The sequence below is a fragment of the Pteronotus mesoamericanus genome, unplaced genomic scaffold (assembly GCF_021234165.1).
Source record: "Pteronotus mesoamericanus isolate MK-2021 breed Mesoamerican mustached bat unplaced genomic scaffold, CSHL_Meso_final contig_56, whole genome shotgun sequence".
Lineage (NCBI taxonomy): Eukaryota > Metazoa > Chordata > Mammalia > Chiroptera > Mormoopidae > Pteronotus > Pteronotus mesoamericanus.
Window position 1 is genome coordinate 4,465,937 of NW_026555201.1, and position 27,506 is coordinate 4,493,442.

Here is a 27,506-nt window from a genome sequence, read left to right on the forward strand (position 1 = left end):
ATTCATGATTTCCAAAATAATACGGTTTTCTTCTTTGTTCCAAATATATTAATGATATAATTAATGCAGCAACTCCAGCATAACTGTTATTCCTGTCTTCAACTTCATACAGTATTGAACCATTGCAAAAATCCATGTGGACCATCTAATTAGTTTTATGCATAATTAAAATGAAAGGAGGAAGTCATTTCATTGACTTGTAGGGCAGTATACTTTAGTTCAATGTCAAAAGCATACTTTACTAATTTAATTTTGAACAAATTTTAACACTTTTAATTCTTCTGCCCATAAAAGATTCTAGATAATATATCAGTCTTTGAAAGTTGTTACCAACTAACAGACCAAAGGTCTCCAGACTGTCTCAGCCTCCATCATGGAAACCAACATATACCTAATCGCCCATGTCAGTGAGCTTCAGAAATACAAAAGGTGTCCACACCTTCTCTTACATGATGGAACTCTTAATAGGATGATTATGAAGTATCTTCCTATTAGCCTAAGATGTGCAGAACACAAACATCCCTCTGTTTACATTCCTTCAAGCAAGATTTGCACAATATTATTACAGAATGGCTTTGCAATTTCCATTCTTCTTTCCCTTCACATCATAAATGAAACAAAGTAAATGTAGTATAAAATTATACATTCTGTAATAACTTAGGAAAAAAGGTACATACGTGTTTAAGGCCTTTAAATATTTATAAAACTTTCCTGTAGAACTGAAAACCACAAATGTTAAAATGACTACCAAAAAAATGTGGGCAAAAACTGAATTAAGAAATCATTGGAATGGGACAACTATAAGCAAATATTTGTAATATTGAGACCAAGGAAAATGAACAATTTATTTTATCAACAGACTGAACAAACAGCATTCAAACAGTCATTGGGATCGAGCAAGAGACAGTCTTTTAAAATGAGATAGAAAGGGCAGTTTAAAAAAACATTAGAAGAAATGTTAAGTATGTGAATAACTTTCAAGCTAAGAAATCAGAAATCCACATGCATCCCTGGCAATTTTTAAAACTGAAGGCTACCTAAATACTTGGCTCACTGTTGATTTCTGTGAAAGAAAAAAGTAAACACAGAAAGGAAAAAAAGAAAAAGCCCACTTTAAAAAAAAAACAGAAAGGGAGAGTGCTCTAGAGGTACAAAATAGTATATAATGAAAACGGTAATTCAGTTCTAACTACTACTTATTTAACTGACAGAGAGCTGCAGTAGTGTGTTAGCCTTGGGGAAACATGTCAGCTAGTCTATACATTCTTATGTGATTGATGTATTCAGGTAACTATTACTTGCCAACAATAATTATTATCACTGGATATATTTTTCCATTCCTTTAACAAAAGCAATTTTAAGATGTTAAAACATGTAGGCTTTCAGAGCTCCAAGATTAGGATACAAATAAAATAATCTCAGTCCACACCATGCCAGAGGAGAAGTTTGTAAAGGAAATGTCACTAAAGCCATATACAGTCCCACTAGCCACTGAACACAGGACCAGACCCAGGAACACATCCATGACAGAAGGCCAGTGCACTTGGGAGACTTTCAGAAACAAGAAAAGCAGTCACATTTGGAGCCGAGAGCCCAAAAGGCAAGTGTCTCTGACATACCCGGAAACACCAACTCTTCAGATGGCGACTTCAGATTCTTATAGCAAGTGCAATTTTACAAGCTGAACACAGTTCAAATCTGAGGAACTCTTCATGACATAGAAGTTCATTTCTGACTTTTTGTAAGTCTTGATTTCAAGAAAATGCTGATTACGAGCCATGAAATCCCTTGGAAATAAGAGTCTGGAGTGCCTCTTCTGAGCAGTATAAAAATCTTCCTTCAAGAAAACTTCTGAGGTGAAGTTTTTATGCATATGTTCAATGTAATCAGCCTTGAGGATCCCTTGATTTATTCTTAGTTAATGGGTTACCTACAAAGGAAGAAGAAAATAAAATCATTTCACAAAATAGCTATACTTTTGAAACTCCAAACACAATTTAATATTAGAAATTAATATGTAATTCAAACTGTTGGTATTTGCTATATGAAATTATTGAGTTTTAAGAGACTACCATATTCAGATGTTTTCAGCTTATAAAAAATACCCCATATTTTTCTCTTTATTATTTCACAGTATTTTTAGAGCCACTTGCACAATTATCTAAGTGACTCCCACTGTGACCAGGAAGATCTTAACGGGTGAAGCTGCCCCTGTCAGGCTCAAAGAATGAGCCTGGAATTCCTGTTCTTTGCACTGGCTTGGTGGACATATCCAGAGAGTATATGCACATCATGCCAGGCCTCGATAAAGAAAGACCTTTGCTCACAGGAATGCAATTAGACCACATCATCAAGGAAGTCCTTGGGAATTGGCTCCATAAAATCCATTCTTGAAATGGTTTAAAAATGGAGTGTTTATTTGACTCAATTATATTTCAGGGAAGTTAATTATTCATGAGGGTGTTTAAAGTTGCCTAAGAGTTCATTTTTAGCAATGGTTATAACAAAAACAAAATTCTTCAAAACTACTTTGGCTTTATTCCATAATTGACATAGTTACTTATCCTTTCATTAATCACTCACAAAAAGGCTATTTTTCTTTTCCTTTGTTTTGTTGCTTTAGTGATCAACTATGAAAAAGAGAAACTTCAGACAAACCAAACAAAAATATAAAGCTAGCTGTAGATTTTGTTCTACCAGAGCTCGTCTCAAATTATACCACAAAAGGAAGATGTAAAATTCAAAATTGTATTTTCTGCATGAAGGCAGCCATTGTGTTGTGTCTCTTCAGTCAGCTCTCATTCCCCAGGAAGGAGCCTCTGCCTGTATATTGGAAACTTCGTCCCAAGAACAGAGGAACTCTGGGGAGGAACCGAATTGAGGGAGGAAGTTTACAAACGCATACAGAAAGAGCCCCCGGCCCTCCAGAGATTCTAGGAGCAGGGGAGCCAGCAGATAGGGCAGCAACTTATCAATTTGCCATTCAGTGGTCATTTTACACAGGTTCTGTGAATGGCTTCCAGGCTGATGGTCAGTGTAACGAGAACATGGGAAGGGAATATTACGGACGTAATATTTCTATGGACATTATGATCATTGTGAAAAATACAAAAACTTTATTACTATAAACTTTCTTGATAAACATTAACAAATCTTTGATTTCCAGTGGCTGAGAAAGATTCACTTGCTGCTTCTGAAAGTTCTTAGTAGGAAAAATTATGAAACATAATATAAGCCTATACTTCTAAAACTAGTGCTTGGAGGGACAGGGAGAGAGATTGAGAGAGAACAGATAGTTTAGCCTCAGCAAGGATGCAGCGTAGGCAACTGGAGGGCCATGGTGTCATGACTGAAAATGAGAGGCATGTCCTCCAAGTCATTTCAAGCCCAGTTTCTAAATAATCTGTTGGTGGGGATGATAGATGCATCCTTATATTTTTATTCCAAGCTAAGCTAAGTATTTCATTCTGCTGCTCTATGTAAATCGGTGGAGTGATTCTCTCAACTAATTGTATAGTAAAGCTTTATTGTCAAATAATTGTATTTTTTGCACTTTAATATTTCATTGTTTATGCTATTACAGTTGTCCCATTTTTCCTCCTTCACCCCACTCAAATAGACATCCAAATTGACAGTATAATACTAGAGATTTATGTATACAGAACAAATTTTTTCTCCATCTCAGTAGCGAAAACATAAGTATACACACACATAGAAATATAATTGTACAATCTATACCATCAGAAATATCATGAGTATATATTTTTATTACACTATCAGCTAAAATAATTACTAGAAAACCAAAATTTAAACCTAAGACAAGTATTTGTTTAAATAAGCATGGGTTGAAACACAATTAAGACCATATTTTCCATCTAATTTTACAAAATATTCCTAGTTTATTAATCCTAAAAATATTCTAGTATATTTTATGAGATTAAGAGTATGGAATAAGCCATTTCTAATATCAAATGAGAGTGGACAATTGTTTTAGATTTGATTTCTGCAAATTGCCAGGTTTCAAGGAGAAGACAATGTGATTCAGCGTTCTGGATTTAGGTCAGTGTGGCAGTGATACTACTCACACTGGACGGGTGATGCAAACTCTGGGAACCTCAGTTTTTCTATATGTAAAAAGGGGATAACGCTGTTAATTCACAGGGTCCTGTGAGGGTCAAATATTATAATGTTTCTAAAACCACCTAGCTTTGATGACTGAAGTACAGTTAAAAAAAAAATTTTAGAATTGTTGCTTTTTTTAATTGCATAAATCTTTGCCAAGAAAGCCACTAAAAACAGATTGATCCCTGGCTGGTGTGGCTCAGTGGATTGAGTGCCAGCCTGAGAACGAACAGAAAGGTCCCCAGTTGGATTTCCTGTCAGGGCACATGCCTGGGTTGTGGGCCAGGTCCCCAGTAGGAGGTGTGCTAGAGGCAACCGACAGATGTTTCTCTCCCTCTCTTTCTCCCTTCCTCCTCCTCTCTCTAAAAATAAATAAAAATCTTTTAAAAGAAGAAAATTACCTTCTTTAAAAAAAATAGATTGAAAGGATCACACTTGGGAAATTCAAACAAAGTCTAAATAATAACTTGCCCTTTTCAACGTAGTATAAATGTGAACACATAGCAACACCCTCCCGACAACCTCTAGATTTTGTACCAAATGAAATGGCAAAACCAAAGACTTAAAAATTCACAGAAGATGATTCTGAATATAGGTACACCATCACCAATTTTCATCACCTAATATGTAAGACTCGAATAACATTTTAAAATAAAATTGTCTAAATTTTAACACCAAAAAAAGAAAACACAACATTTTTCTGATTTATATGCTCATTAAATAAATCCAACTGACTTAAGTTTAAATTCTAGCACACTATTGGGGGCAGGGGAACCAATGTCAATTTACCCTCATTAGGCCATAAACTGGCACTTCCTGATACTGATGAGTTGCCTGAGCAATATTAGTACAATCCAACACTAAAATTTTTTCTCATTTAAAAGTAATTTTTAATACATGAAGTTAAGCATTACTTTATTTTTAGAACCTAAATAATACTATTTTCACTCAAGCCTAATCTTTTGCAAGAGGCCAAATACTAAAAATTTTTACCTTCCAAGGAGGATTTTTAGCAAGTTTTCAGTAACTAAAAGCAGGAGGTGGTAATAAAACCAGTTTTACAGGATAAGAAATAACATTTGCTACCATGAACACACTGTCTTCTGGTTCTGAGGGCAATAGACATAAAATACCACATGAGGGAGAGAAACGGTCCAGCCATCATGGTTATGCCTGGAGCTGCATGCGCTATAATCTCTATCTCAGTAAATTCATCTTTTCAAAGGCAACATTTTTACACAGCTGTTCTTATTTATGTAAATGTTATTTGTGGGTGCTGCACACCAACCAGTTTGTTAAGTGAATCTACTTGGCTGCTGAACACATGCAAAATGCAGTAATGATAATAATAACAATAATAATAAAGTTATAACAGCTTTCCTAGTCACAAGCACAAAGTCATCTTGGTAATGATTCACCAGGATGAAGAAGCCAATCTGCTAACATTAAAAAAAACAAAAAACACTAACTCTTTAAGATGAGCATCCATTTATTTCTCCCAGTCCAACAAATCTATTATACATAGGGCCCTGATTAGATTTCTCAAAAAAACTATACTAAAATCATGTCTTTTAATTTTATACTAATTTATAGTAAAATCACCAATTTAAATTGAGAAAATAAAACCAAGTAAATGGCATATATACTATTAGTTAAGTTTGAAATCAGGTAAACTATTTTATGTTTTGAGCATTATAAAATGTCTTCTGCCTATCTTCAAGTTAAGAGCAATGAAAAAGACTCAAAAAGAAGGAAATTTGAGAAACCATTTTGTCCCCACATGTAAAATATATTTTTATAAAGCTTTTAAAAGCATTATACTTATGGAGTCTAATTATTCCCCCTGTTTAAATCATGCTGAGTAGGTTATCAATGGGTTATCCCATATTATGGTAAGAGGCATAATGACAAATAGTGTGGGCTCTCTAGGCAAATCACCCGGGTCCAGGTATCTGCCCTATATAACTTTCTAACACTGAGGGGTTGAATAATTTAAACTCCCTGAGCCTTAGTCTCCCCATGTGTAATGTGACAGTGGTATTATCAGCCCCCATATGTTTGCTACTGTGATTAAATTAGATAATTTGTGAATGTGTCTGTCTGGCTAAATGCTTTTTAAATATTAAGAAGTGGCAGCAGTAGTAATTCCCAAAGAAAGGCACAAAAGACACTACATGGGATATGTATTGTAGGGGACATTACTTCTTATTTCTCTACAAATATTGACTGACTCAATTAATTTTCTGTGTCTTATAGTAAATGAACTTACAATTATTTCTTTTCATATTCTTGTCAATCATAAAAGTCATGTATCTAGAATGAAACACCATTTTTTTAGCCAATTTTGGAAGAGAGATTGTCTTTCGGACAAGGCGATAGAAGGTACTGGTTAAAAATGATGAATCTCGAAGCTAAGCTAAGCTCAGTTCTGTTGATAAGTCAGTAGGTGATCTTGAGTGAAACAGGTATAACATTAACATCTATGACGGAGGTGTATGAGCTGAGAAGTAAGTTACTAACTCCAGTGTTTAGAACAGTTCTAGGCACATAACCAGAACCATGAAAGTGGTAACTATTCTTCACATGCATACATTTCTAGAAATATGAATGCACTAAATTCCAGGGTTTTGCTCCTAATTATTTCTGACCATACATTACTAGTCTCTCAGGCACATAATTCCATTCTTTTTAATTCTTTGTTTTTTTAATGGAACATCTTTGCATGCAGGACAAATATTTAGGAAATTAGCACTGCACTTTAACTATTTAGGCATAAAATAAATGTCATATAGTTATGGCAAAACAAAATAAAGATTTGTAAATTTCCTTATTCATTATCAAAGGTTGCTCTGATACTATTTTTCTTTGAGTTTTTTGGACCTCGGTAATTCAGTCTGCCAACCTACATAAAACTGTGAAATCACTGCCAAATTTCCACAGCATCAATGTGAATCTTATTTTGCATTAGCTTAAAATATATTCTCTTGTTTAGCGTTTTCATTAAAATCTTATTATAAGAAACTACTGAATAATATTTACATTCCTGTGAATGTTAAATGGATCACATATGCAACAATAGGAGATAATGCATTATGAACAAGTCAATTTCATTTTTTAAAAAGTTAAATTTTCATTAGGATACCCATGTTATTAGGGAAACATTTACTTTTGGACTGATGAACATTTTATTTAAACAACTGGAAGACAAGAAATAAGGAGCACTATTTCAAAAAGAAAGTGGCAGGCTTAAATGCAGTGCATGCCCCATCTTTTGAAAACAGCTCCTTAATAATGTTACAACTAGGCACCATTTCAAACATTCCAATAGGCTAATTTAACTTACTCGATAAAGATAAAGGGAAGAATGGAATATCTTCATAATCCTAAATGCTGATTTGAATGCATTTTTTCTTGCTTGGAATATAATTGCTGCTTCACTGCAAATGTATGTTTTTAATGTAGCTCTTACCAGTACATGAATTAAGCTCTTACTTCACTTTTTGTGTACTAAATGTGCTATTAAAACATCATTACTCTGCAGTAGCAGGTTTTCTCATTTAAGCTGGAGAAAAATCTGCCATTGAGTTGGTCATAACTGTGTATGAATGCACTTGCCCTAGCTTAGAGCACCTTATACAGTGAAGTACTACAAAATGAAAGGCACCTGTCAGTCTGGGATAATCAGTCAACAGCAGGCTGACCAGGCAGTTTTTAGGTATAAATGAGACCCTGCAAATCAATGACATAATAAGTCACCTTCATAAATATGCCCACCTATACAAAAAGCCTCTCATTTACTTTCATGGTGATTCCAATAGCTCTGAAAACTTGCATTTTCATACCACAGTTCAATTTTCCTTCCTAAGAATGACTAGTGCTAAATTGGTCTGATCATTTATTTTAACATTTGGGGCACCAAAGGTTATTTGTTTAATACTTCAGCTAGAGGTAGCATTTCCACTAAATGACCTCATTATCTGTTCTATAAATTCTTTAAAAATTTAACAACCTTGAGTGACTGGGACAACAGTAATTTCAAACAACAGAGAGCATTTCAGTAGCTAACTAATTTAAGCGTAACTCAATGTTCAAGCAGAAGATGGCATATAATCTGAGATTTCTGGAGAGAACCGGAACATCAAACATAACTGAGGAGAAAGGGGAGAACTTACTCTGATAAAAGTTTTATATGAGTGTTACTCATACTCATACTACCTGCTGGTAGTTTTAGAAATTTGGACAAGTCTCTTAAAAACATCTGAATCTCCAGGGTTCATATCCGCCAAATGAGTCCGTTGAACTCAGTGAGCTTCTAAGTCTTTTCTATCCCCAAACTAATCTGACTTTTCTTAAGAAGGATTAATTTCAAACGGGATAAATATCGGCCCTGATTTCCGTAAGTTCATCAGTAGCATAACCCCCATGTAGACTTCATTTTCCTAAAAAGCCTACTCGTTATATTAGAATGCAGAACTAGTGAGCTTTTACCACAAACACAACATCTGTCGGTGGCTTTAGGTTTCCTATGCTGCACACGTGAAGATCCTGCATGCAAATGAATCTTTTGAACAGATGGACCTGCACTGTTTCTTGGAACTTTGAAAGCTGTACAGTGCGCCTGCCATGAACTCTCCTACGTGACTCAAGAACACAGATGACTGTTTGTGTTGCCATTTATGCACACTCATCCACTCAGAAGCAGATCAACTGTTTCTCTCTGGATGACATTCACTACTAGCAAAACACTCCCTCATTTCAATTTTGGTAGTTAATGAACTTCTTTGGGACAGTAAGGAAACAAAACTTTCCTTGTCTTTTTCCTCCCCTGGACCCCCAGCATACACTTCAATTTATTCAGGTAGAAAATGACCTCACCCTTCAAAATTAAGATGACTTTGAAATACAAAACAGTATAATGGGATTCTGTTATGTGTCCTTCAGAAATATCAAAAAGTCCTTAAAATGGGAAAATGATTATTTCAGTGCTTTGAGGAAATCTGAACAGATTTTTAAAGTTATTATTCCATATTCTAGTGTAGTTCACACATATTTGGAGAGAGTTGAGATTCTGAATTCAATTAAAAGGTACTTTACCTGCTAAGTGTGATATTAGGTTCATGTTTTAGAATCACCTCTCATTTGTGAAGGCATAATTTGAATTGATAGCCTTTACCCACTTATTGTCCTTAAGCTTTAATTTAAAAGTTAATGCCTGCTTAACTTTTAAAAGTGTCATACTCCTCAAGAATTTCAGGCTCACTACATCCGAGGGCTAGCAGAAGTAAACAGTAAAAACTATGCTTAAAAGCTGAATTTAAGTTAGGTGGAGTTTTGGCAGAAGAAGGGCTAAAACTTGGAAGAAATTCATCTTAGTAACCTAGAGATTACTAAGGGAGCAACATTTTCTCTCAGCCTCCTGATTGGTTTGAGTTAGAAACACAAATGGTTCCTAGTAACAATGTTTCTTTGGGGTACCTGTCTGAAAAAGAATGTTTCTGAAAGACAAATTAGGACAGTGACTGAGGTTGCCCATCCTCTCTCCTCTCCATTCCTGTCTTTTCCCATAAAATAAAGTTTAGAGATGGTTATTACATGTGTGGTAGGTCTTTGGAAAAAAAAATCCCCTTCTGTAAATTGCTAAAATAAATCTATCTCTGGACAGGGCAGTCATATAGTCAATGACAATTAATGTGTCAGTGTTTTGCTTTCTTTCCCCCTCTTATTGCCCAGGTATATTGTTCTCTGGGTCTTTTTAAAAATAATAATAGTAAAAGTTGAATAGCCTCAAATTCCCAAAGTTGATCAAAATATGAATCTTTAGCTATTTCTAATCACTTAAATGCTGGTATGAGATAGTGGATTCAATTACCGAGCACTTTGAATAAGGAATGGACAATTACATAGGGAGGCCATCTTCATCTGGTGGATGGAAGCTAAGTGAAAGCCTGATGGCTCAATATTTTTCATGCTAATTTCCAAATTAAGAGGCAGGATGAACACTGACAGAAGTCTACTAATACACTCAGGGTTTTGTAATATCCATTACCTGTTCTTGGGACAACAATATGTCAACTGCACAGCTATTGGAGGTGACATTAGGTTCACGGATAATGATATATTGATGATTTGTGGCCAATTTGTTCAATCTATGGGTATCATATCAGTTCAAAGAATGATACCCCCTTCTTTTAATAAAAGATAATTCAGTGCCTTTCTTTACAGAGGCAGTATACCTGAGGTATACGGAGTTCATCTTTCCTCTGAAATCAGGGGCACATGGAATACTAATGGTGACCATAAGAAAGAGTAGGTTACAGTTAATCCTGTAACACGATGTACACACCTGCTGCTCTGTGAGAAATAAACCAAGACAAGACCTCATTTCTGGAGCTGTTTCAATCTTTACTCCTCCTTGAAACTTCTGTCCCTTCCTTAGAATCCAACCAACACTAGGATTCATCACACTAGTGCTCCAATGTGGAGCCAGAATTTTTTTGAGTGTGGATACACAAAAATTGTCATCAGGCACAGCAGAAACCTTCTCTTTCTACTTCTCCATTCGAACTTGAAGAGTTTTACACGTTTGCCTAAGGAACAAACACATGTCAGGCACTGCACTGTTCAACAGATTACTGCGGGAAGCGAACCTGGGAGAAAGGGAACATTTCAACAAGCGTAAAGGGATGGCAAGATAATAACTTCCTTTGCCTCCAGAAAAGCTCACAGTGGGGATAGTGTTGAATCTCTCCGAAAGGACTATAAACTCTTAGAACATTTTTATTTCAGAGGAACATATACCCATAAGTGGGACTGAACATAAACAGGTGTTATGAGAAATTAATACAAGGGTAGTGTTCCTTGTGACTACTTTGGGAAGCTTTCTGGGCAAACTTAAGAAAAAGATTCATTAAAATCAAGGGAGAAAGTACAGAGAAAACAGCAGACTGTCATTTTAACATAAAAGGGTAAAACAATTGTAGAAACAATATTATGTAGTGATATTCATTCAGAATTTAAAGATTTAATACTTGTGATCTTAATCAATCTTAGGCTTGCCTGCACATTCATGTCAATAGTAACTTGTAATTTGGTAAAGTATGAACCTAACTCATACACACTTTAATGCTGATAAGTGGGGTCCAGTCATTTAACCAATACATGGGTCCAGCACCCCTGGGCATTCTCATTTCAAGCAAGCTTTGTTCTCTGATCATCAGTTGTGTAATCCTCATTAACACTCAGTGTATGATAAATGAGATTTTTTCAGTTGTAATTTATGGTATTTTATTGATATAGCCTTTCAGAAGTTTTCTTTCTAATTTCTCTTTCCCAAAGTATTCCAGATATTATATAAAACATATATTATTTCAATTTCAAATATTTGAATAATTTAATATTTGAGAGTATAACATGTGACTAACAATAATCATATGGAGGAGTGGTTAGTAGTTTAGAATCAGGTGACAGAGGGTTTTGGTAATACGAATCAAAAGTAAAGTCAAGCCAAACATTTCTAACATAAATTTGAGAGTTCAGGGTAGGTAAAACTCATAGCAAAAACAAACAAACAAACAAACAAACAAACAAAAACTAATGTTATAATATAAAAAGCTATTTGCCAATTTTGAAAAAAAAATTGAGTCTTTTAGCAGAATTGACCCCTTTTCCCTATCACTGCGAACTCTGGCTTCTCCCTAACCAGAAAATGAAAGACTGAAATGACAGTCTGAAGAACAGCGGAACTAGCAGAACTTCTGGGTTCCGGTCACTGTGTGTACTTGACTTTATCCAGATACATCAGAGTCAACACAGTCATGAAATGGGTTGGTGTCATGACTTGCTGGGTACACTCATAACTGAAGACAAAGGATGCAGGTGGAGAAAATGTAGAGGAGCTTCATATCCTTGAGAAACAGCATGAGCAATTGGAGAAATATACTGCTTAACATTTCTAGCTCTCCATTTCCTTCACATGGTTCAAAAACATAAAAAGTCTTGATGTTCTTTAATTTTTATATGCCCATCAAATATTTTTAAAATAACATACATTTTCTCCATATGTTTTATCTCTAATCTGTTTCTCGAGCCTAGTCATCTTTTTAATCTCTTCCCAATTCTCTGTCCCACTGTCACTAACTTAACTGAGACCTTTACTTCATCTGGTTTGACTAGTGGCAATCACCCCCTAATTTGTCTCCCTGATTTGTCTTGTCTTTCACCTTCCTCCTCCACTTTGCCACCACTGCCCTGAAAACAAAAATCTATGAATCTATGGTAGTGTCCCATTACAGAAAAAAATATAAATTCTTACTGGTGAAATAGAAGGCCTTCCACGATTAGACCCCAGCCCACCCAGCTTCCTCTCTCCAGAGACACTTAAGCACAACTCCAGCCACATTGATATACCCATTCATATCTCCTTATCTCTGTGCACATTTTCCCTCTGCCTGAAATACTCTTCTTCAAAACATCAGAAGAAATGTTACCACTTCATATTTCATAAGCCTTTGTGATCATCCAGTCCACATGTTGTTCATACTTCTATTATGACATATTTTATCATATCATGATGCTTTATTAATCTGCTTGTTTTTCCCACTAAATATGATGTATTGGAAAAAAGAGAATATTAGCATATATTTTGTCTTGTTGGTGCTAAGCACATGAATGATGCCTAATATTTACTAAATGAAAAATTGAAACAATGGATAGATGGATGGATGATCAATCGATAAATGAATGAATATGAGGGGAAAGTAAGAATTTCGAAGGAAAACAAGAGCTACTACCTGGATTCTCTATGAATAACAAGGGGAATGAGTAAGTTACCCGAAAGGTCAGTCCCTCCATTTTTAATGTTTTTAGGATTATTCCCCTGATTCTGTGGTTTCAGAATTTGAAATTATAGATAGGCATGGGTCCTGACATCAGCTTTATATCTGCACCTTAGATATTTAAATTTATTCTCATTTGGAAAAGGTCTGATTTTTTAAAACAATTAATTCATGAAAATAATAATGCAAGAAGATAATAGCAATCTGTGATGCTTTAATTGGTATTAGACTAACCACTTGGGATGTGGAAAATGTCCAAATAGATACATCAGGGTTGATTCTGGCATATTCATTATAGCGAATATTTCACATAGAAATGATCCTAATTTTAAAAAATGCAGTTCTCTCTTGAGTAATTTTTATACTGCTGCTTAACACTTTCAGGAAAAATTTTCCCATGAAATATTCCATTGTGACAATTATCCAACATCCAGATATTACATGCTCACTAGATATCTGGTATGGTGGTACAAATGAAATATCAATTTTCTTATAGAACAAAGTAAACAAATACTGCAATGACTGATTTACCCCAAAATAATATTGTCTATGTAATCTCCCTCCTTCTCCCATCTGCTCTATATTTAATTATATACTCTATATTGAAGTTTAGGATGCCTGTTGCCCCTCCCTACAGAGTTTTTTTTTGAAATATAGAAGCTAGTATTTTGCAAGGCAAAGAGAAGTTCGTTTTTGCTTAGCAAAATACACTAGACTGCATTGTCTAGTCTAGACTAGAATGTCAAAGACAGCTGATCCTTCCATTGCTCAGGGAAACCTGGAACCCCTCAGGATTGCTTCCGCCTTTCAAATCCTAATTGCTGGCATCTGTAGACTACTAAGTACACATCCATATTCTCTTGTAGCTCTCAGAATTATTCCATGAGATTGACCCCATTTACTATTTACTGTTATTAGCCTTTGTTCCTAATTACTACTATCCCCTTAAATTAAAGAAACTGAAGCACCGATAAATTAAGTGAAACTTTTAAAGCTATATATAAGCATTAGGTTACAGTCTGCAGACAGATCCCCAATGTTGAGCTTCAAACCTAGTGAAACAGGTTCTGTGTATCTGTTATTTCCATTCATTCATTTGACTAATATTCATCGAGCACATATGGAGTGTCAGGCGCTTTCCTGGGAATGGAATAAAAAACAAAATCACTGCCCTTGTGAAACTGACCATCTAAAGGGGCAAAGACAATATAGGAATATCTTAAAGTATGTCAGGCCATATACAAAGAAAAAAATTAAGTCAAGAGGAAGAGAGGGAGTTTTGAGGCAGCGATATACAGTTTTAGTTAGCTTAGACAGGGAACCCTTGCTGAGAAAGTGAGACTTCAGTAAATGCCTGTAACAGGTGAGAGAACCAATCAAGCTGATAGCTGGGCATTTCACACAGAGGGAATAAACAGCATGTGCAAATGACCTGAGACAGGACATGTAAGAAGGGCAGTGAAATAAGTAAGGGGGCAGTAGTAGAAGATGAGATCACGTAGGTTTGTTCATTCATTCATCTATTTTTTTGTTTATTCAATATATTTTTTCATTATTGTTGCTATTTTACTTATTGAGGATAAACAGTTGGGGGGAAGCAGATATGATCCTTGTTGTTATCATTGCATACAAAAAGGAACTACATCATGCTTAGCAGAAACACACATGTCATTTAAAAGAAGGAATGATGAAGCCATTACTAGAATTTGGAATTGGATAGAACCTTAATGGACAAGAGAACACAATGACATCTTTTTAGAAGCCCTGGAAGCCACTGTTCTTTCCACTCTGACAGCCAACAATTGCAAAGTTTTGGGAAAAAAGAGGGAGGGTGTGGGTGTGGGTACGGGTGTGGGTGCGCATGTGTAAGAAGCAAAAGAAATGGTTCCTGGCAAATGTTTTCAGCTGACTGGTGGCAAAATAAAAAAAATCCCGAATCCGTGAATTATAGTCACTCACAATCTAGCTTGATGGAGACATCCCTTACCATAGAAAAACCAATCTACAATAAGAAGGCAACTCATTGTAGCTTTTTTTAGCTTTTCCTGTGTATGAGCAGTACTTGAAAGGGCTGTCCTCTCCCCAAACTAGTCAGCTGTTCTTGAGATAATAAAGTTCAAGAGAAATCTGAGTTCAGCCATGAGAGAAAATACCATATCACCATTTTAGGGGGTTCTGATAGAAGAGATGGAGAAGAATCTCAACTAATATCTGAAGCAGAGAATATCTTAGGCACTCCCCCTTCCATGGCAAACTGGTTTGAAATGGGTAGCAGAGGGGAAGCCAAAAATTATTTGGTCCATTTAGGCTTTTCCTACTCAAATATTTATTCTCTTAACTCAGAGGCTAGACTGCCTGGGTTTAATCTTAGATCTCTTCATTTCTCAGTCTTCTCATGTGTAAAAGGAAGATAATCAAGCCTATTTCATGGAGTGATAGTGAGCACTAAGTGAACTTATATGTGTTAAGTGCTTATAACAATGCTAACCACAGAGAGAACTTTAGAAAGTCCCATGTCATGCAGTTGCTTCCTGAAGCAGTAAACCTTTATTATTAGGAAATGTTCCTCTTTAGCAATAATTTTTGCTACAGTTCTCCATTAGTATTAATATTATCATATTAGCTTTCTTTGGGTTAGTGTTTGCATAGTGTATCTTTTCCATTATATTTTATGTTCAGTTTTTTTGTACTTATAGAAAACCTCTATTAAATAGTATATATCTGTGTTTTGATTTTGATTTTTGTATTTTGACTCATCATTGGATCATTTAGACCATCTGCACTTGATATAATCAGTCATAAGTTGGCGTTAAAATCTACCAGGTACATTTTATTCCAATTGTTCTAGATTTCTTTTTACATTCTTCTTTTACCTTCTTTTGTGCTCCTTCTAACATTGACAATTGCCTCCATGGGTTAAGGAAGTTCCCAGACAAACTAATATCTCTTAGTCTTCATTCTCCCATAGATTCTAGAGCAGTAGTAACTCTTCACTCTCTTGTTGGCTTTTCAAAGCCTCCAAGTATGCTGTCCTATATTTTGTTAAACCCTTCGGTCTCCTTTAGGGGGAGGGGGAGAAGAGGGGTTACTTTGATGATACTATTAGATATCCATTACCACAAATGAAAGTCAAGTTTTGTGGTTTTGGTTTTACTGATGAACTTGTTGTTGATAACTCATTCACCAAATTTATTTAATATTTGAAATTTATCTTTGATATTCCACCTGCATAGTCCCTCTGTATTTGATAATTAAAATGGAGGTTAATTAGCAGTTACTTATACTTGGAGGACTATATTGTCCAGTTTGCTTAGGAAGACCCTGATTTACATGATTTATTCTGACTTCCTGTTGGGTTTATCCTAGTATGCACAATAAATTATATCATCACCTACAGCTAGTAGTTACCTTTACTGTGGAACTTTAAATTTTAGTAAATAATTCATGAATGTTGAAATCTTAAAGCTATATGAATGAAGGATTCTCTAATACAAGAATCTCAACTATTGCAATAGGCGAAAATGAGCATTCCTTGAAGCTTAAAACATTTCTGAAACTCATCAAGTTCCCCATCAAGTTGCTAATACATTTTTAAGGCTAACATTAATGGAAGGTTCCTAGGTAGAGCACTGTAGCTTTTCATCTTTTTCTTTTCCATCTTACAGATGAGACCTGGGTGTTGTAATGTGAAAGAGTGGCTATACTATTGTTAGTTAGTGTTATAACCTGAAGTCATGAACTCTGAGAATCAAATTAAAGCCATGGCACATACTATTACTCTGGGATCAAAGATTTGTTATAACAAACAGGTCTAATAGGCTTCGTATGAAATTTAGACCTGTTTTAAAACACTAATAATCTCAAGTGTAGTGTTCATTGTTCTGGGGTTTTTTGAAATTTATATTATAACAAAAATTTTTTATGATGAAATTTTTCCAATTCTGCCTAAAATTAAAAAATAAAAATTACCTGTGACTTCCAATTTCCCTAATTATTTTTACCACAAATAGTTAAAAGTTGGATAAGAGGTAATATACCCTGTATATACTTAATATCCATCTCCTGATGATGATGGTGATGAGGATAATAAAGAAAATGATGAATTTAAAATTGTCAAGGAATCAGGCAGGCAATAATTAGAAGAAAAGGTTAAGAGCAAGGGGTTAAGATATTCATCCAGCCAAGTGCTTATCCTGACCTGGCTATTTATGAACTGTGTGGCCCTGTTATTTCATTACAAAAAAAGAAAAAAAAACCTTCAGTTTTCTTCCTATATAAAATCCCTATCTCATCACATTACTGTATCAGTTAAGTGCAATAATGTCTATAGTGAGAATACAATAAATTGTAATTCTTAAACTTTCAAACAGTAGTTTGAAATAAGAACTTTCAAAAATATGTTTATCCTTGAGATTATCATTATTCCATTGTTATAAAATATTAACTCTAATTATGAGGCATTGATTATTAATGTATTTCTGGCTCTTCAAGACTATGATTATACTTTCCAAAGCAATGCATTTCCTGTGGAAAGTCTGCTTTATTTTCAAAGGTTATATTAGAGTCATGATAAATAATAAAGATGGTATATTATGCACATAAGGTATAACACACATTTTTAATCTCCTGTAAACAAAAAAACTTATAACACATTTTGGTTGAAATATACTGAGGTTAAAAAAATCACTTAGGCTTTATTTGTTATTCCATAAATAAGAATTATTATTCTCTGCTAATTGCATAATATCTATAAACACTTTCAGCATGGTGTTTTTGTGATTTAGGAAGAACATTAATGTTGTATTAGTAATAGCAAACAGGCAAGAGTAGCTTAGCATTCAATAAAATAGTCCTTTAATGCTGCACCAACTACTCCATGCTAACCTCATCTTAAACTGCTATAGGCAAACAAATACAGAACACTTAAAAAAATCCCCACAAACCTAGTATATGCCCCAGTTTAACATTCCTACCTCTGAAGTTACCAAAATATTTTAACTATAGAGGGATACCTGTTTGTGAGGAGGTCTTTGAATTGTACCAATGAATATAGAAAGACCAGTTGAGTAAATATCAACAATTACAATGGTGAGAAAAAAACGACCTCCTTCACTTTGTAGCTCTGAGAAGTCCTCCAGAGATGTTGCTAAAAAGCCGATGTCAGGTGGCTATAAAGGAGAAACTATATCTATTCCTACAGGATATACCTGAGGAAAATGTCTTTGCTATGGATTAATATAGCAGTTTCTATCAGGCCCACCTGTGATATGTGGCTGGAATGACCCAGATCCTGTGACCATTACAGATGGAACCCATTTATTTCATCTCTACAGTTTCTGTCTAGGATGCATTTTTGTAGCTAATCCAAGAGGGAATAGGTGTAGACGGACCAACTTGTGCTTTTTCTTTATAACTCTCGTTTAAATATGAATGGAGGTAGTAAAGGAAGTCTTGTGATATCTCCACATTAGTGATTATTTACCCAGACTGACTATGGGTACTATGGAATAATGATGTTCAAGCTTGAATTTAGAGAAAGATAGCCCATTTTATGAGCCTATTCAAAAGCTTGTTTAATTTATGTATCCTACTTAACAAGCACATATACCCTTTACATTTGGCCAGAAACTGTTAAGTACTTTACAAATATTAATTCATTTAATTCATATAAGGAAATTATGTGGTAGGTATATTTTTGTCCCATTCTCACACATGTGCAAACTGAGAAGCATAGATGTAAAGTAACTTGCTGAAGGATACCAGCTAATAAGTGGCACAGTTGAGATGTGAACCCAACTTATCTGACTCCAGAGACTGGCTTCTCAATCATTACACCATCCTTAAAGATATTCTCAGCAGAACACAGCAACTGTTTTTCATTGAGGGAAATGGGACCCATTGTAATAGTGTATGGGTGTGTGTGTGGTGGGGGGGTGGATGCTTCTGGTAATGTATCTTTTGAGAATGATTAAGGCAAAGCTAATAGAACTCTTGGAGCCATTTTTCCTTGAAAGAGTCCTGTTAAAATAGCATATAATAGATTATTACTCCACTTCCAAGGAACAACAATTCCTTGATTACATATTGCTTATGAGGTCTGTCCAGAAAAATCCAGCTATTGTTAATATAATGAGAATAGTTGGTGTGACATTGATGTAACCTGGCAGCCAAGGGGAGTGAACAGGAATGCTCATGCATGAACAATGACAACTTCACTGTACTAGTCAGTGGGGGCAGTAGATGCCATTGAGTGAGCATGTGTACTGTGTGGTCATCGCATTCAAAACGACTGAGTGAGCAGAACAATGAATCTGAATCAAATTTTGAGTTAAGCATGAACATTCCTCCATGGGAACTATTCACGTGATTCAGAAGGCCGCAGCTATGGGCAACTGGTGATTGGCAGCTTCATCACGACAATGCACCCCTTCATGCATCACGACTCGTTTAGAAATTTTTTAGTGAAACATTAAATCACGCAGGTGACTCAGCCCCCTTCCAGTCTAGATTTTGTGCCCTACGACTTCTGGCTTTTTCCAAAACTAAAATCACCTTTGAAAGGGAAGAGATGTCAAACCGTCGATGAGATTGAGGGAAAAATAACCAAGCAACTGATGGTGAGTGGGAGAACTGTGTGAGGACTCAAGGTGCCTACTTTGAAGGGGACTGAGCCACCACTGTCCTATGCAAAATGTTTCTTGTGTCTTGTATCTTCTTCAATAAATGTCTATTTTTCATATTAAATGGCTGGATACCTTCCAGACAGACCACGTATATTTCTAGGACTTTATCCATTTCTTCTAGGTTATTGAATTTGGTGGCATATACTATTTGCAATATTCCAGTATGATCCCTTGTATATCTGTGATGTCTGTGGTAACTTCTCTCTCATTTCTGATTTTGTTAACATGAGTCTTTTATTATTTTTCTTTAGTGAGTCTAGCCAGGGTTTTGTCAATTTTATTAATCTTTTCAAAGATCCAGCTCTTTGTTGTATTACTTTTTTTGTATAGCCTTTTCTCTATTTCATTCAATTCAGCTCTAATTTTTGTTATTCCCTTTCTCCTGCTGACTTTGGGTTGCTTTTGTTCTTCTTTTTCTAATTCTTTAAGGTGTAAAGTTATGTTACTAAGTTGGGAGTTCTCTTGGTTTTTGAGACAGACTTGCAATGATATAAACTTCCCTCTTATTACAGCTTTTGCTGCATCCAAGAAGTTTTTGACTTTGATATGTTGTATTGTCATTCTCATTTGTGTCTGTATACATTTTAATCTTACCTTTTATTTCTTCTTTGACCCGATTTTTGTTTTTAGTAGTATGTTGTTTAATCTTCACATATTAGTGGGTTTCTTTCCTTGCTTTCTGCAGTTGATTTCTGATTTCAAAGCACTGTCCAAAGCTTGGTAATTTTAGGGTCCTTTTAAATCACTCTTTTACCACTGTGCCCCAGAGCAGGCAAGTCTACCAATGCTAGCCTCTCAGTGGTGTCCTTCCCTTCCTCTCCCTGCTTTAGGCCAGTCCTATTGGGGTGGGGTTCCTAGTCACCTCATCTCCATCTCTTCTACCTTCCTCTATGTGGTTTCTCTCTTATCTGTTGTGCAGAAGCTGTTCAACTATCTCTCAGTTGTTCAAGTGAAATTACTTCATAGGTAGGTAAACATTCAGTATGTCCATGGGAGAAGGTGAGTTCAGAGTATTCCTATGTTACCACCTTCAACCCTCCCTCTGCTATCAGTCTTTTATTTAGCTTCTAACTATAGAAATGATTTGGCTTCTTTTGGTGGATTGAGCTTTTGACCTTTGTAGTTGTAAACGGAAGATTATACACACATACACACACTGTTTTCAACATTCTACTTTTAAGAATAATAACTATATAGTCATTACATTTGAAGAACACATGACGGACATATCCATATTAGTTGAAACTTTTCAAGAAAATATTGGAGAAGCTGTATTTACATTGTAAAGTTTACATGGCACTTAGAGTTTTTACAGTTCTTAAGGAGCAGTGTATTTAATTGCACAGAGTATAAACTTTGGAATCAGGCAGATCTGTATTAGACCTCTGCCACTTACTAATTATATGGGTTTGGGAAAGTTACATTCTTTGAGTCCCTTTTTCTCACCAGTACTAAAGAATAAGAACACTTAAAATTCCAGTTATAGTAAGTCTTAGAAATATTTATTTAGATCATATAGCACAGTACCTGGCAAAAGTTGTCACTAAGCAAAACAAAGCTATTAGTATTATCAAAATTATTACTATTGCTATCTTGAACATCTATCTTGTTTTGGCTACTGTTGAAAATATTAAAATATACTAGTGCATTTGGTTCTATGCCAGGGAAATAGAACCAATAGGACAGGGCTTTCAATGGACAGGATTAAGCCCACCCACACTGTGAAGGGCAATCTGCTTTATGAAGAGTCCACAGATTTCAATGTAAATCTCATCAAAAAAAAAAAAACAAACAAACCTCACAGAAACATCCACAGTAATGTTTGACCAAATATTCGGACATGTGACTCAGCCAGGCTGACATATAACATCAAGTAATACTTTGCTCAGACTTTCTAAACATCCAGTTTCTATATTATATTGCCCGTGAATAAACAAGGTTATTTGACTGTGCAACAGCTACAGTAAGTGTATTTCTTGAACTTCTTTCTAATAAAGCTTGAAAGAGACACATTCTTATTGTGACCATTTCTCTTGTATAACCTATAAAGAGGTAGTTAACATCTGCATTTTGAACAGGAATTAGTCCTCAAGATTGTTTACGGAACTCCCATTTTGTACTAGATTAAAAAAAAAGGAACTGTCCTGTAGAATCTAGTTTGCCTATTCCAAACCAAAAGATATGTCCATAAATCATCAAAAAGACTCAATCTGAATGACATACATTGAAATATACATAAACACAGCAGTGGCATCACGAATATTTTATCCTTTTAGCAAAATTCACCTAGTAGTACTTTGGAAGAGCTGAGCATACTATGTAAGCATTCATTTTGAGATGGAGTTGGTGTACATTCATGAGATGAAGCTGAGAGAACCACAGTGCAGAAGAAATGGGAGGATGATACGAGGTTGACAAGGCCTTGTGGGACCTTGACAAATTGGGTAGACTTCACATCATTGCACAGCAATCACTACTGGCCATGCTGGGTGAAATGGAGAATTAAAAATTATCTGACCCATCCTGACAATGTCTTCATCTTTCTGTAACCTCAGAAAGGCTAATCCCTAGTGAGAGGTTACTGGTACTACCAGAAATACTTCTGCCTTTAGCGAGAGGTTACTAGCACCACTGAAAATATTTCTACCCTAGATTTTTTTAGTCCACTGGTATGAACACTTCCCTTTTATGCTATGAATGCTTACCTGTACCTTTGGGATCATACAGTGATGTGATACAATGTCACTGAACAGGGTCTTCTTCCTTAGACCATTACATACATGAAATGTAAATCTGTCAAATGTTACTTTGAACAGCTTTTATCACAAACTTTATTCACATGGGAAAATCCTAACAGCTGGTATAAGAAATCCTCAAAGTTATAATGTGGAAGCAGAGATAGTGTACACCTTTATTATGTATGCAGGGGCACTCTCAACAAGTTGATTTCATTTATGAAATTTAATCTGAAACAATGGTTGACTGTCTGGCCAGACATTGGACTTCAGTAATTTCACAAATCAATCACATGTTGTAATTGAAGTTGGAGGTTGGGATTTCTAATCATGATACCTGTTTAAATTTATCTGACTGTCAGCCAAAGTGTCTTTTGAGAATATTGAATTTTATTTCTTTCAAGATAGAATAAAAGCATCTCAGTATATGAATCTGAGAAAACAGGCTGACCAAATCAACTCTCCCCATAATTACTCAAACAGCCCTTTCAAGGATAGGGTATTTGAAATTGCAAAGCAGAGATTGCATTCAATTATTTGGAAACATTCTTTGAAAATGAATTTGCACTTCCCTCCCCAGTATAACCTCTTCTGTGTCTCTATTTCTTATTTCTACTTTTCTTTTAACAGTACTGGAAAGAGAACAGCAGAGGCAACGTAAAGGTAAAACATGTTTGCCGCCAGCAGAGAATAAGCAATACAAGATAAAAGTAAATAGCCAACGGCAAGTAAAACCTCAACAAAACAACCCTTTATTGACTTTGGACTAATCCCACCATGAATCATGGGAAGTCAACATTGCTGCTTAATAGGAGCAGAACAAAATAATGCTGAACTACAGGAGTTGAAGGCACATTCAACAGCTAAATAACTCTCATCTTTAATAAGATCAATATTAAATATCTGAATAAATGTTTAATGGAATATCCTGGCCTAGTATAAACTATAAAGATATTTATTTCTTTTCTTTAATTTGGCAATTTAAGTTTTATATCTTAGATCACATTTAAATTGGATGGCTGATTTGGCTGTAATAGTCAATACTTAAAGATTTTTAAAGTGTTCTTATAAACTTCAAGCATTAATAAATATATGCAGTGTTATAAGTTTCCCATATTCTCATTAACTGGTGGTAATCTTAAATTATTTTCAATATAGAGCTATTACGGTGGCCCCATACACAAAATTTCTCGCCCTTTCTCTTCTGTCTTCTCTTATACATTTTATAACTGAAAGAAAAATGTTAAATGTTTTAAAAGTCAAATCCAAAAGTATTGGTTCAGCATTGCACTTTTTTCTATGAACACTTAGTTCATCATTAGGAAAGCAGTCTAGTTGAGGGAGCATTTTATTGGTTGGTTGTTTTCTCCTGGCAGTACCATATCAGACACAAATATGGAAAACAGTTCAACCTTGACATCACAGAATATAATATTTTCATTGTCACTATATACGAAGGAGAAAAATTATTAAATAAATTGCCTTTGAATGGCATTGCAATCTGTTATCCATGAGTTTTAGGGTGGTTAAGTGATAGGCAATGTTAACCCCATGGCACCTGTGCAAACCTTCATGCTGCCACTTCTGTACCTGATAGTGATTTACTGACTTTCTACCCACTTGAATGTGACCTCTTGGACAAGCAAGTGTCACAATTTTTCACCATTTCAATCCCCAAAGTCTACCACAATATCAGGCATACAATCACATAGCAGACATTAAATGAACCTTTATAGAGAGAATGAACAGATAAATGGACAAGCTTCCTTTGAATGGAATTTGTTAATTCTACTAAAGAGATTCACATTTATTCTTATTTTAGAAATGTGCCTGACACTGCATTCTATGTTAAATAGATTTATGTTCTGCAGTGTTTATAGTATGTTACCAGTGACACCATCCAACTAGGAGGCAAGTTTTAAGAACAGGACTGAGTAAATACCATCCAGCAAACTGATCATAAACGTTCACTATTTCTTGCAAATATCCTACTTAAAAGAGACTTTAAAGGCCACTTAATCTGTTTGTAGCTTGCATATTTTGTATCAGCTGACAGCCCTAACTCCCTGAATTCCTTCTTTCTGTGTTCTTTCAGACTCTGGTCTCTCTCAGTTTTCCTGTCTCTCTGTCCACACTGCATGTTCCTTAGTAGTCACCTTCTACATTAGCTGCTAAAATATCTTTGATACTCCCTTTCAACACATTCCTTCTGAGGGAGTCTTCTTAATTATTTCAACTCTATCTATGAGATACTTCCCAAAATTCTATCTTGATCTCTAGGGCTATATCTCAAACTATCTACTTCATATCTACCTCATCATATCTTTATCAATTAACATCACCAAATAGGTCAAAGCCAGAAACATGAGTCCTTCTGGATTTGTCCATTTTACTCACTTTTCATATTTAATTACCAGCCCTGTTGATTCCCCTTCCTAGCCCTGTATACCCCTACTATATCACTTTCCTATCTGAGTTCAGGCGCATTACCCTATAGCTCCCTTAATTCCCTGAAATTGACACATTGTATCCAAATATACTTTCTCAAGTGTAAATCAGACCCTTCTCTCCAGCTAAAGATTCCTCATATGGTATTTTTCTTTCACCGCCTGGCTTACTCACTTAGAATAATACTCTCCAGTTCCATCCATGCTGTCACAAAGGGGAGGAGTTCCTTCTTTCTTTCCGCTGCTTAGTATTCCATTGGTTCACCGTTACATAGAGAATAGCATCCACATCTTTTAGGTTGGCAGTTAAAGGGCCATCATGAAATAAACTCAGCCCGCCATGAGTCCCCCCGCCCCCCAGGAGCTCCTTCACCACTCCAGTTCCCCTCACACACATGAAGTTACCCTGTGAATAAGTAATGATCTCCTGGACTTTCATGGCTTTGCAGAAGTTGCATTTTGCGGGGCGGCAGGGGGGGGGGTAGGCGGGGGAGGCATGGTAAAGTACACTAGCCAACTCTGAATTTCTGCACATCCTCACAAATTGATGACTTCCAGAAATAAGAAACTTATTTCCCAAGGCAATCCACTCAACAGCATCTAGAGTTGACAAGAAGAGATGTAAATTTTGGTCTTACCTGTATTCTTTGCAGCCAGACAGAATAAGACTAATTTTTTCTTTCACAGGATATATCTCCAAATAAACTAAAACATGTTACTCCTCATGATTCTATTCTCTGAGGTAAATATCCACAAAGTCCTTTACATGAGCCTCCTACTTCTAGCCCACTCAGAGCTGGTGTCCAGAAATTTGCTGGGTACCCCAGCTAAGGTCTGGTCCTTATAGAGTGAAGCTCAGCTCTGCTTTTGAATGAGGCACACTTCACAGCCAGCTGCATGGTGTTCAGAGGTGGATTACCTCTTACCCCAGAGACAGGTGGGAATTAGACCCCAGCTCTGTTTCCTCCACAATCTCAGCACAAATCACAAAGCATTTAGGATTCTGAGCTTGTGGGAAATTTTTTTTTTTAATTTCTCAGCTGTACTTTCACCTTGCTCTCCAAAGAAACAAAATAAAAATAGGTGTGAAATCACTGATGAAGGGATTTAAATTCCATAGAAAATATGTGAGGAGTCAAAGAGGAAAGGGGCATAAGGGCTGCCTACAGGGGCAATTACCTCTATTTTTCAGCAGGAGGGCTGTCAACCATCACAGGAAAAGGACCAAGCACAAAAGCCCTCTAGCTAGGGTTCCTTGAACTTCCTGTTCTGTTCTTCAAGTCTGAGGAGGTACTACTGCTCTTTCATTAAGAAGATAATGATAACTGGAAAAACAGATGGTAGTGCTGCCTCACCCCAGACCACTTAACTCTGAACAAGTGTGAAGCTCTTGAACATTAAAAATAAACCCCTGACAGAATTTTAGCCCTCGGACCTCAGGTAAGAGGGATATTGTTGTCAGAACTTAATTCACAGGCAATAAACAGTAGCCTAAAGATGTACCTCACTTTTGCTAATGAAATTCTATGATGCCCAGACTAAATTCCATTACAATGTGTGAACATTCACAATTAATCGTAAGTGTAATATTCAGAGTAACACCTATAAATAAACTCCTGGCTCAAATACTATGCAAACATTTAAATCTTACAGGAACTTCAAAGCACTCCTATGTTGTCCATTAGTTGTAAAAATATAGCCCAAGTCTTAGAAATATAGCCCTGATGATATATTTTTTTAAAGTCTTTGCATGAATTTCCAATAAATCTAAACAAATACCAAGGCAGATACTCTGTGTTCTATTAAATTATTGTTAATTAGGTAAGTAGGTCTTAAATTTAAAACACCAGGTTTAAAGTGTTACTTTTGCTAATGCTATTTCCTGGACACCAAACTAGGTATCTTACCTATCTTTGGACTCAATATCCATTTAAGGATAAAAATACCTTCAATTTTTTTAAATTCATTTCTGTCCACATCTCTTTATAAAATACTTTTTATTATAGTAGTTATACAGTCCCTTAAATGCTTTTCTCCAAATGTCTATATCATTTGAAATTTTGTCTTTTCTAATATGAATTTCATTCAATGCCTGCATTTCTTGTTACTATAGCAAAAAAAAAAAATGTCAAACTAGTTTTCTTCACAAATATCAAATTCAAGGTGTTATACCATATTTAAGTTTCCATTAAGTCCAATAACCTAGAATTAGTGGATATTAATGTAAAACATAAGACATGTCCTTCCCACAGTTCTCTCCCTCTCATCTAATGGTAACTTCATTATATTTACTCAGGGCAAACATTTAAGTTAGTCATGATACGCCTCATATTACCTTTCTAACTCTAAATTCAACTGCTTGCCTTGTTCTCTCCAGCCACACCGGCATCATTGCTATCCCTTGAACACGGTATTCCCAGGGCATCGCCCATCTTAGGTACTTCTTACTTGTTCTTCCGTTTCCCTGTCCTCCAGATGGCCCTGTGGCCCATCCCCTCCTCTCCTCCAAGCCCTTTATCAAATATGCAAATTTCCTTGCTCAGCAATCCGCATTTTCCTTCCCTGCTTCACTTTTTCCCATAGCACCCATCACTGTCAGGCATATAATTATTTTATTTTTTGTCTCCCCCTGTTTGGTAGGTAGAATTCTAAAGACACACCCTCAAGACTTCTGTCCCCTGTTCA

General features: G+C 35.6%; 1 protein-coding gene across 1 annotated transcript in view; it reads right to left on the bottom strand.

Annotated features, from left to right (window-relative positions):
* Positions 1–1,114: 1,114 nt before the first annotated feature.
* Positions 1,115–27,506, bottom strand: part of TAFA2 (TAFA chemokine like family member 2) — a 434,053-nt gene continuing 407,661 nt past the window's right edge. Inside the window, exon 5 of the mRNA XM_054580022.1 lies at positions 1,115–1,930. Coding sequence (XP_054435997.1) covers positions 1,919–1,930 — 12 coding nt within the window. The 3' untranslated portion in view covers positions 1,115–1,918. The remainder of the gene's footprint in view (positions 1,931–27,506) is intronic.